Here is a 12117-nt window from a genome sequence, read left to right on the forward strand (position 1 = left end):
GCTGAAAATAAGTATTTTCATTGTTTTTCTCCAGTTTGCGTGCGCTCACCTTGTCAGAATGAATCTTGGGAAAGTTTAAGAGGCCGTCCTGTGACTTGGCTACACAAATTATAAAGCTCAATTACCAGCCAGTGTGCACACGTATTGTGCATTCCTCTTAGAATGAATCTGTGAGGATATAAGTATAGGTTATACAGGGAAGGAATGTGCACGTATTAAATGCCTGCACGACACATGCAGCACAATAATGCCTATTTGAGGGAACGGTTTAATGGTAATGTCCTCATTGCAGATTGAAAAACACATTTCATTATGGAGTCTAACTGCAAAGCTCTCAGTGCCTATTTAGCCTTCGCTCATCTAATGAAGCTGGTAATCAAAGTTTAGAAAATTAAATCCCATTTTATCCTTGGTAATTCGTCCCCCGGGTACCGCATTGCCACCATAAGATGTGAAAGAGTGTAGAAATGGAAGGCATGAAGGTTAACCGCCAGCCGTATCCCCACTGTGTTAGAGGACCACGCTATGCGCCGTAATTGAAGCCTAATTGGTTGCGAGGCAATTTTGCCGCTTCTTACCGACAGTTAGGAGGTAAACATGCGACGGTGACTGTTGCGGAGGAAAGCGTGGCTGACACTGCTGTAATTGTGATGAATTTTCTGTCATGGCACCCCACTCGTCTATGCAGTAACCGAAGATGAAACAGATGATTGAAAAAAAACCTAAAAAAACATGGGGGGCGAGTACCCAAGAGCTTTCTAAAGTCCTTGAACACCAAACTGTCACAAAGTAAAATATAAATAAAGCACAGGATTAAAATCCCCCTTTTACTTGGCTAGGTTTGAAAATGTGCGTTATTAGGTCATTTCCTCATTTTGCATAGACGTTACATGCGGCTCATTTGGCAGACCCTGTGTATTCACGGGGATTTACATGATAAAGATCACATCTGTGTGTCTGTTTGTATGTGTTCCTGTGTGATCTCATCTGTCTGCCATGTATTTCTCTTCATGACAACATCCTAACCCGAGCAATCTCCTCATCTCCACAGTGGGAAGAGGTGAGCGGCTACGACGACGCCATGAACCCCATCCGGACGTACCAGGTGTGCAATGTGCGCGAGCTCAACCAGAACAACTGGCTCCGCTCCGACTTCATCCCGCGCAAGGACGTGCTGCGCGTCTACGTGGAGATGAAGTTCACCGTGCGCGACTGCAACAGCATTCCCAACATCCCCGGCTCCTGCAAGGAGACCTTCAACCTCTTCTACTACGAGTCCGACTCCGACTCTGCCACCGCCACCAGCCCCTTCTGGATGGAGAACCCCTACGTCAAGGTGGACACCATCGCCCCGGACGAGAGCTTCTCCATGCTGGAGTCGGGACGAGTCAACACCAAAGTGCGCAGCTTCGGCCCTCTCTCCAAGGCCGGGTTCTACCTGGCCTTCCAGGACCTGGGAGCCTGCATGTCACTCATCTCCGTCAGGGTCTTCTACAAGAAGTGCTCCACCACCATCGCCAACTTTGCTGTGTTCCCCGAGACGGCCACGGGCGCGGAGGCGACATCCCTGGTCATCGCGCCGGGCACCTGCGTGCCCAACGCCCTGGAGGTCTCGGTGCCCCTGAAGCTGTACTGCAACGGGGACGGCGAGTGGATGGTGCCCGTGGGCTCCTGCACATGCTCCTCTGGGTTTGAAGCGGCCATCAAGGAGACACAATGTCAAGGTATGTGGTTTTGACAGGTCTTTGGATGTATTTTGGCCATCCAGGTCAATCCATGGCAATCCACGGTCTTAGCTGCATCGTTGCCGCGTGTCTCTGACTCAGTCCTGACACGAGAGACCATCACTCAGCCCAGCAGAGTAAACCGGTTGAAGTAATCTCCCAGCATGCCTGTAAATCTTTACGAGCTCCAGCCTCCCCTGTTTTGTAGCTGACCACCTTGGAGAGGCACGGGGTAAAACTCTAATTTTACCAGGCAAGAATTCAAATTATGCTTTCTGCACAATGACCTCCATGTCAATGCCCCGCCACGGGGGAACACATGGTGGCCATTTGCTGATTGGCAGACCTCACTCGCATGCGTGGGGATTGAACCAGTTGCCTTTTTTTAAATTGCAATCTTCTCACTCTCTGTAGTTACTGCGCTGCCATGTCACTCATAATATTACACATCAGGGTTTGTAGCCTTGTTTCGTTTTTGGCAATTTAATCCCAGGGCGGCAGGCTGGGGCAGAAATAACAGCCACTGCTGGGAGCACCACTGTTCATATTCCTGACCCGAAGCTGAAGCAGAGGCAGCCTCTTGATAAACAAATGGAAATGCAGTGGGGGAGGGTGTGGGGGTAGAGGTGGGGATCGGGGGGGGGGGGGGGGGGGGGGCTGTCAGTTTATGAGAGCACACGGAGGCACCCAAGATAGTGTCAGGCGCCTGATGGAGAACAGGATGGGTTCACAGAGGTTGAGACCAAGGTGAATTAAAACAGCAGGGGGTGTCAACTGGAATGGAGTGGAGGTGACAGTAGGGGTGGAGGTGGAGGGTTAGCCAAAGGCGAGGGATGGACGAGATGGAGAAGAGGGAGGGTGGGAGGCGAAGATTGAGATTGAAGGGGGAAGCAAAAGGGAGGAGGATTAGGTCTTGGGGTTGGAGGTCAAACTGAGAGTTGGTCAAACGAGAGACAGGGACTGTCAAGGTTATTGATCCAGCAGGGTTGATTGGAATGTGCCGATGCCTGTGTGTACGTGTGTGTGTGTGTGTGTGTGTGTGTGTGTGTGTGGGTTGCTGCACAAGCTTGAATGTCAGCACCTCCCTATAACCCCTTCCAGTATACACCATGTGGCAGGGTCCCTCTTTCCCTTTAATCCAAGAAGGTAGAAGATAAAAGACAGACAGAGCCTCTGGGAGTAATTATTCTGGAGCGCACATCACCGGGACGAGTGCTGCCTTGGAATTACGGACTGTATGTGTTAAATAGATGCCCACCAGAAGAGGTGTGGCCAAGTGTTAGGAAAAGAGAGAGAGGGAGTCGAGTGAATTTAGTGTGAGGTGTGTGTGTGTGTGTGTGTGTGTGTGTGTGTGTGTGTGTGTGTGTGTATGTGTGTGTGTGTGTGTGTGTGTGTGTGTGTGTGTGTGTGTGTGTGTGTGTGTGTGTGTGTGTGTGGTTAAAAACTCATTTGTTTGTTGCTGGCAGCTCAAGGTTGAAGCCCTGGCGACTGGCCCTGATAAAACGCTCCCTAATCAAGCCCTACCGGAAACCACTAAGGATAAATCTCTGCTCCTCACTACTCTCCTCTCCCCTCCTGCCTTCTCCTCTCCTGTCCTCTCTTCTCCTCCTCCTTGCTCCTCTATTCTCTCCTTCTCCTCTCCTCCCTTCTCCTCTCCTGTCCATTTGCTCTTTCCTCTCTCGTCTCAACTCCTCTCCTCTCCTGTGCATCCACCCTCCTCTCTCTGGTGTCGACTCCTCTCTCCTCTCTTGTCTCCACAACTCTCCTGTCTCCGACCTCATCTCTATCCCTTTCATCCATTGTCATTTAACCTACCCCAATCTCCCGTTCCACCTCACCTCTGCTTGTTCCTCCCATATCCCCTCACTTTTTTAATCAAATTTTGGTCATCCTTTCCTCTGTTTTGTTTCTGTTCTCCTCTCTCTCTCTCTCTCTCTCTCTCTCTCTCTCTCTCTCTCTCTCTCTCTCTCTCTCTCTCTCTCTTCCTTCTCTGATGCGAAGGACGTTGCTCTCATTAATACTATGGCAGAGTTACAGTAGGGGCGGCTGCATAAATATTAATCAAAACCAAACCTTTCCTTTTTTTCCTCCTCCTCCCCCCTCTTCTGATTTCACTTCACTTATTTTTCAGACCCTCCATTCCTCCTCTTCTTCTTCTCCCCTCCCTTCCTGCGCCACAATTTCCAATTTCAGCACACATTCTAATCAGTTCCTTAAGCTCCACGCTCTGCATGAGAGGGTAAGAGACAGGGAGTGGTGGGGGGAGGAGGAGGGAGGGAGGGAGGGAAGGAAGGAGGGAGACAGAGAAGGCTGCAAAAAAAGAACCTGCAGAATTAGCATTTTCTATGCACCCCCCCAACTCCCCGTGCACACACACACACACCACCACCACCACCACCTCTTCCTCCAGCTCCCTCCATCATCCACGCAGCTCCTTAAACAGGGGAGGTTGAAAGGATAAGGGGGGGGGGGGGGGGGGGGTGGTAAGGGGTGACCCCCTTTTACCTCTCATGAAGTGGATTGATCAGCACTTTTAAACCTTCACAGTAAAAGAGGCTTAATTTATACCTTTTTTCCTCGAAAAGAGCTCCCCTAAGCAGCTCCTCGTTGGTCGACCGTGTTTTGACTAGAGAAAAAGAAGACTCACACCTCACCATGTTTTTACTGAAAGGCTCGCTGTGCGTGAATTCTGTGAAGTGCTCACGATGTTTCCTATAATGTTGCCGGGCACACCTTTTTTAAAGCAGTGGTCACCTGGGCCGTTTTATCAGGCAGGACTTCCTGTTCACTGCAGGTATAGATTACACACAGCCTACGGTCGCAGATTACACTGATTAATGGAGGAACGGGCAAACACACTCTGAGCTAATGTAAACAGCGGACGGATGTATCTCTATGCTAATATTTAATTTAAGGTAAAGAGGAGGTGACAGGAAACATGGCATGGGAACTGCAACTGGTGACTTTGAAAAAAAACAAAGGTTAACCAATCCAGCCCAGCACAGTGTTGTGTTTTTGGCGGGAAAAAAACAGTGTCCTTGACATTGACGAGTGCTCGTGCAAAGTGGACCTGTAAACCCGCCGTCTCTCTCTCTCTCTCCCTCCCTGACCTGCTCCCGCCCTTTTACAAAGCTCCGCCGTGGCAGCCTCAATCATCTTTTAATGACACAGTTTATCAAAGATATTGAGCCTTTCAAAGCGCCTCGCTTCCCAGTGCCACAGACACTCTGTAACTTATTAACTGAGTTATAAACTCTCAAACGGCTCCTATGAGTGGTGGCATGGCAGGAACAGAGGCCACTATTGTTTTGAGATTTTCCGTGCTGACCCTTTGATGGGGATCAGTCAGGTTAAAAGCCAGGTAGTTGGTGATTTCCATAAAATGCAAAATGGATGATGAGGTATGACCTCCACGGTCAAACTAACCCAAGGGCAGAGGCTCACATCTCGAGCTATGCTGCTTAGCATAGCAGTACACACTGTGTTGCATTGCACGGAACTAAGTTGAATTCAAGGCAAATATAACACAAATATACATGCAACATTTTGTTTATGAATGTTTATTTAGTTAATGAACCATACAGAATTTGTATTTTTTTTCGACCCCTAAACAATCCAACCAAACGAATGATCCTCCTCGTCTCCACATCTCTTTATCCCAACAGCCTGCAGCCCCGGTACCTTTAAGTCTAAGCAGGGTGAGGGCTCCTGCTTCCCCTGCCCGGCCAACAGCCGTGCCAGCTCCGGCGCCGCCAGCATCTGCTCCTGCAGAAACGGCTTCTACCGCTCAGACACCGACTCCCCTGATTCCCCCTGCACAAGTAAGTCAATGGCTAAAGGCTAACGGCTAAAGGCTAACGGCTAAAGGCTAACGGCTAACAGGTCCCTGACATGACGAGGAATACAGGTTTCCAGAAATATGTGTTATTTTCTTTAATGGAGGTAGTGTGTTACATTAACATTACATTTAGAGCATTTAGCAGACGCTTTTATCCAAAGGGACTTATCCGCTTTTCCACAAAACATCTGCATCGTAGCCACTGGCAAACATTTTGTGAACTTAGCAGAAAATTGGCAACTTTCAGTTTGCTTCTGAACTATTGCAGAGTGCCATTCCCATCTTTTCGCCTGAACGGCAATCAATTGTCTTTCTCGTCTTGCCTGTTGTCATCCAGATGTTATCATCAGTGTCTCCCAACATGTCCTACCCAAGGCAGAGTCTGGGATTTTTATCTGAAAGGAGGTGCCACAGTTTAGACTAAAGTAATGCAGGAACTAATCCGTTTACGGGTAAAGAGAAAGAAAGCTCTGTTGTATTCAGGCGGCTGGTTTGATTCTCCCACAGTGTGCTCACAGATAAGGCTGTAGTAATTGGATAAAAAGTGGCGGTTCTTAGGCAATACTTCTACTTGCCCTAGTTAGTTCCACGGTTTAAGCAGCCTGCCACACAAACCCAAACAGCTTCCACAACCACATGCTTAACCTTTACACACCATACATATTCATCATTTGAACTTCGTCCTCTCTCGTCTCTCTAAACAACTTCCAGGACAATGTCTTTCTCTCTCGCTATTCTAGAAATAAAATGTTCTAGTTCTCGATCGTTGTTGAAAAATAGACTAATATCAAATCAAGGATCACATCTTGCTATCTGGATTAATAAATGGGTCACACATTCAGTTAAATATCCAGGGAATGTAGACATTCGAAAGTTTGGTGCAGTGATGCCAGCCACTGCTCCGAAATGTATTTTCCCCATCCACCACAGACGCCTCATGTGTCCTCAACACCACATCCTAATCTCACACCTTCCTCCACCCTCTCCTCCACACAGCGGTGCCCTCGCCCCCACGCAGCGTCATCTCCAACGTCAACGAGACCTCGCTGGTGCTGGAGTGGAGCGACCCGCGCGAGTCGGGCGGCCGCGACGACATCTTCTACAACGTCATCTGCAAGAAGTGTCTGCCCGAGCGCGGCATGTGCTCGCGCTGCGACGACAACGTGGAGATCTCGCCGCGCCACCTGGGCCTGGTGCAGCGCCGCGTGGCCGTGCGCAACCTGCAGGCGCACACGCAGTACAGCTTTGAGATCCAGGCGGTGAACGGCGTGTCCAACAAGAGCCCCTACGCCGCGCAGTTCTCCGCCGTCAACATCACCACCAACCAAGCCGGTACGTCCCAAACCGTACATATTATACCACCACCAGGTGTGAGTGTGAATAGCTGTCACAAAGCCGTTTTTGACAATCGGCCTCTTCTGACATCACAAGTTGGTGTGTCCACCTAGATGTATGACGGATAGATGAGCAACGTTTGTTACAGTCCACTCGGTAGGCTGGTAGACTGATCTATCCAGCACGCCTCAAGTGGACGCGCCCACTTGTGATGTCAGAAGAGGCAGATTTTTACAAACGGCTTGTAACGGCTAATCACACTCACACCTGGTGTAATAATATGTCACCTATAAGCTTCCAGGATTCCACGCCACGATCGCCTAGCTGCTAGGCGTCCTGGAGGGAGATGCCTTCACACCTAACTGCCTGTAAATTATCAAAAAAACGTGTAGTAAGCGAATGCAATGCAGTCTGCGATGCTGTGGTTGTGTGTTGTGTGTGTAGGAGTATGTTACATATTCTTTAGATTCTTTTTTTAAGCAGGGATTGAAAAAGGATGCAGGGGGGGTGGGGGGGTGCAGGGGGTCCTGAATGAGCTTTAAGAGAGGCCTTGTATGCACGCCCCCACACAATGAGCTCTCTCTACCAAGACTACTGCGAATAGCAATAGCGTGGAAGCTAGCCTTAAGAGTGTTGAACCTGCATGTGTTAGCTGCCCACTGCCTCCAACTCACTACTCCTTCAACCCACAGCAGTCGCGGTAACTGGGCCAACGTGCGGCAATCTGAATGCATCCCAATGTAATTTCACCCTGCAGAGATAAAAGCTGAACACATTTTACCAAATGCATGAGAAAAAAATATGCATTATGAAATGCAAAAACAGGCTGGGAATTGCCTGCTGCGATATGTACCCTTTCGTACAAAACAGGGATTAGGCCTGCTCCTAATTTAATGAAAAGTATAAAAAACTAAAAATACGTTTTGTATTTTTGCTCACCAAGGTAGCTGTGGGTTGGCGGCAATATGTTGAGTAATTTGTTTAGTCTCTACCTCGAATGTTCTGTCTAGACAGACCCAGCATCACCCAGCCATCTCGTTCTCTCCCGGCCTCTTTTTCTCCCTCTCTTTTCCCCGCTCTGTCTGTTCCCCCCTCTCTCCTTATGCTTTCCGTCTCAGTCCTCCTGCCCCTGAAAGAGGCCTCCGGAATGCTTTGTGTTTTTGGCCCAGGGGTCTAGGAGTTCCACACGGCTCTATGTGAGAGCCCCTTTGTTTTACAAGAGATCAGATGCTGGGGTGACAGGGAGCCCTGTCCATCCCTGGTTTCGGGGTCAGCTTAGAGCAGGAGGAGACCTCAAGGGGGGAAGGCAGGGGTAAAGAAGAACATCAACCATTATCAGATTATCTCCTCCTGTAGACCCAGGACCATCCCTGTCTTCACATTCCACTTTTAAGACAAAAAATAAATAGTGGAGCTGGTGATAAGCCCCTGGGGGCCACCTCCATGGTTACTCCATGGGCCTCTCCCACAGAGGGCCCCTAATCCCCCAGGCTAGGGTGACCTGGGGATCTGACCAGGGGGCATTGTCTTCTGGGGGGGGGGGGAGAGAGGAACCGGAGGAGGGCCTGGGTGGCTCGGTCTTGCAGGGGAGGGTTTGGGGAAGTATGGGGAGAAAGAGAGAGGGAGGTCTGTTCACAAAGACGGCAGCACAGGGAAAAACAGAAATACAAGGGGAAGGATCAAAGAACCGGACCTAGGGATTAAAAAGCTTTTAAGAAAGGAGATGAGGGAGGCATGGACTGACGGAGGGCTGGAGGAAGGGGAGAATGGCAGAGAGAGAGAGAGAGAGAGCGAGAGCAGGAGACTACAGGCTGCATCAAGATGAAATGAAAATCTGCCGAGGACAATGGTAGGGGCTGGAAACCGGAGAAGGGTAGAATGTGTTATCTTTGGAAAGAGAGGAATAGCAACAACAACTTTAACAACCTTTAAATTGACTGTTGAGGTTATGAAAGACAATAAAAGGTATAGAAGGGAGAGTGAGTCAGAGGTATAGAACAAACCAGAACTTCGAAATAAGGAAAATCAGACATTAGAAGCAGACAGCACATAAAAAGCTAAAAGTCGCTCGCATAACAAAGCACAAAACGCTTAGGTGGGTGGCATGACATTGAAGGATTATACTGCAGTTTGTATACAAGTGTGTCTGTATCTTAAAATACAAACAGACACAGTAGCACAGTATACCTGCCCTTTTTATAGACATGTATCATAATCTTTGCAAGTTTATATCACATTTTCTGTTCAAAGGAAAACTAAAAGTGAGTTTTGTTATATTTTATAGCATCTCTTTAATAGTTCACATTTCAAGACACTAGATTTACCGGAACAATCAAGAACAAACAAGTTTCTCCAATGTTCGTTTGCGATGTGAGCTGGGCGTATCCCGAGCTCAGTTGTCAGTTGTGTTGACTCCTTTGTCTCTCAACCTTTTCACCCTGCCAAAGGCTTCCGGAAGCCGGAATCTGAGCGTTAAAACTAAAGGGTGGCCCTGCATACCTAATAAAGTACCCAACAAAGCCATGTACCGTCAACGGTTTTGCATTTTGTCTTATTGGACAACCACAAGGATGCAGAGTCGGGGAAGAAGAAGAAACAAGATAGTTTGGTGGAGAATATAACCGGTTCTTCTGCCTTGTCTCTTGTCCCCTGTCACAGCACCCTCTGCAGTACCCACCGTGCACCTGATGGCGGCCACAGCCAACAGCATGAGCCTGTCCTGGCTGCCTCCGGAGAAGCCAAATGGAATCATTTTGGATTACGAGATAAAGTACCATGAGAAGGTAAGACACGGTGTGAATCAATGTCCTGAGCCCGATCCCAATTTGCTCCTGCAAATCCCCCAAAACAATGCCGGTGACCGTGACTCTGAGTGAAGCAACACTACAAAAGGAATCGCTAACGTGTTTTACACGACGTTTAACGAGACCCAACTTAGTTTGTCGTCCTCTCACTCATTCTTTCCACCCTCTGAATTTCATTTTCTCTTCTTTTAACTCCAACCATAGTTCAGTTTTTCCCCCTCTCTCTCTCTCTCTTCTTCCCCCCAGCTATTCATGTGAAAGTTTTTGATGTTTTCCAGAGGCCCAGAGAGCTAAGGCTAGATTAGCCTTGTTGGAGCCACCACAGACAGACAGCGTCTATCCACCATTTGTTGTTCTGTACCTCCCTTGTCGGATTAACAGCCGGGCTCCAATCCCCCTTCTCTCCCTCTCTTTCTTCTTTATTTCGCTCCCTCTCACTCCCTCTCTCCGTATTTTCTTTCTCTCTTTTCCCGTCTCTCCATAATTGTTCCGCTAGCCCGCCGCCATCTCTGAGTGACAAGATCAGTCGTCTGTGTTGGCCGAGGGTTGGGCACCACAACAGCGATAATAACAAAGTGTGCGCGAGGCCAAGTGTTGTTTTGGTGTTGATCGTGTTGATCTGTGTTCTCCTGACAGGATGCGGGCGAGGCCATCGCCCATACCATGACGGCCCAGAGAAGCTCCGCCCGCATTGAGGGCCTCAACCCCAGGACGTCCTACGTGGTGCAGGTCCGAGCCCGGACCGTAGCGGGGTACGGCCGCTACAGCAGCCCCACCGACTTCAGCACCAACCTGCAACGTAGGTTCCAATGGAAACACCTGACTGTACGCTGCACACTGCTGGCTCAGTGAACAGGCCAACTAGCCTTGTAGGGAACGCAGGAACTGAAAAGGGCCTTGATGACCATCAGCTACACCTGATCCACTTTTATTGTATGGCTAAATAAATTGTGGTGGATACGGGAGTAAAATTCAGAAGACAGTAAAAGTTGTACTCTTTTGTTTTTTCTTCATTTGAAGGATTCTCCTTCTATGGCCTTCGTTATATACGAACACCGGGGCATGATCTAAGTTATCTAAGTCCATAATTCTGTAGTAGATGTGGGAGGCATACTGGCTCACCAAGAGACCTACAGCACTGTGAGGGAGAGTCGTAGAGAAACCCATGCCTCGTAAAAATTGATTCACCCACAGGGCGTTGCGTGGGCAGTGCGTATGAATGTAAGTGACTTGGTTTTCTCTGCGTAACCTTTGACTCCTTTGCTCCTGACGCGCCAGCCGAACCTGAGAAGTCGATTCAGGAACAGCTCCCGCTCATCGTCGGCCTGGCAACCGCCAGCCTGGTGGTCCTCATCGCCGTCGTGGTCGTCGCCATCGTCTGCCTCAAGTAAGACTGAAACGAGTGGAATCTCGAGTTGATGAAGTCATGACGGTCCCGCAGGGCATCGAGTGCAGAGTGCAGCGAAAATCTCACAGAGAATCATTTTCGCTGTGAATACATTTGTGCAAATGTGCACATACGTCGATGGAGAAATACATTTTGTGACAAACATGATACAGCTCAGAGGCAGCAAACTACTATTTCCCGGGAATGGAAATATCTCCTATACGGGCTGGAAAAGGGCTAGTGATCATTTCCAAAATGTCAACTTTGTTTGCATGTCCTCCAAACCACCCCGGAGAAGAGTCACAGTGGATTGATGTGCCACCTGTGAGCCCTTCAAATGCCAGATTAGTCCTCAGAATCTGTGAATATTAAACAGCTCGGGACAAAGCACAAGTCCGCTCGCTGGACACAGAGCAGGGCCGAGCAGCTGGGCAGCCTGATAGGCTGCGTCCTCGTGGCCCGGCATTCAGAGCCGTCCTTTCGGCCGCCCTTGCAACCAAACAACCCAGATGCGTCCCTGGCCGCCCCCGCCTCCCCTCCCCGCCCCCCCCCCCCCTTCTTCCCCATGCCCAGGGAGCAATTGCCTCAGAAGAAGCTTGCGTGGTCAGCTTATGCCTTTGAAAAAAAACTAAAAAGAGAAAGCCTGACACGACTTCGACAGGGATTAAACCTCCGTCGGTTATCCTCACACATCGTCTGTCAGGCGTGCGCTGCCGTCTCTACCCTAGGTGTAAAATGTACGTGCAAATGTTTGTGTGTGTGTGTATGTGGTGTGTGCATACAAATGTGAAATGTTGGCAACCGCGGCGGACTGGCACCCCCTGGGCGCTCGCTTCAAGCTGGTCAGGGGCCGCGGCTGACAAGCTCGGGCATCGGTCACGCTAGAGCACATAATCTCCCTGTGCACCCCTCGCCTCTTGCCGCTGCCTTCTTTCATACCGCCATAATCGCCCCCCCCCCCCCCCCCCCCCCCCCCCCCCCCGCCCCCCCCCGTCCCCCCCCGTCCCCACCCGACTCTCTTCAGTGTGT

General features: G+C 49.6%; 1 protein-coding gene across 1 annotated transcript; it reads left to right on the top strand.

The window, feature by feature from the left end:
• Positions 1 to 1051: 1051 nt before the first annotated feature.
• On the top strand, positions 1052 to 11101 carry LOC311373024 (ephrin type-B receptor 3-like; the record flags this gene model as incomplete). Its single annotated transcript, XM_084489887.1, has 6 exons — positions 1052 to 1724; positions 5390 to 5545; positions 6559 to 6894; positions 9556 to 9680; positions 10338 to 10500; positions 10980 to 11101. Coding segments are annotated over 6 exons (1566 nt in total), but the record flags the coding sequence as incomplete, so codon positions are not given.
• Between the last annotated feature and the right edge of the window lie 1016 nt (positions 11102 to 12117).

This window comes from Micromesistius poutassou, assembly GCF_964030765.1.
Source record: "Micromesistius poutassou genome assembly, contig: SCAFFOLD_6151, whole genome shotgun sequence".
In the NCBI taxonomy this organism is placed as follows: Eukaryota; Metazoa; Chordata; class Actinopteri; order Gadiformes; family Gadidae; genus Micromesistius; species Micromesistius poutassou.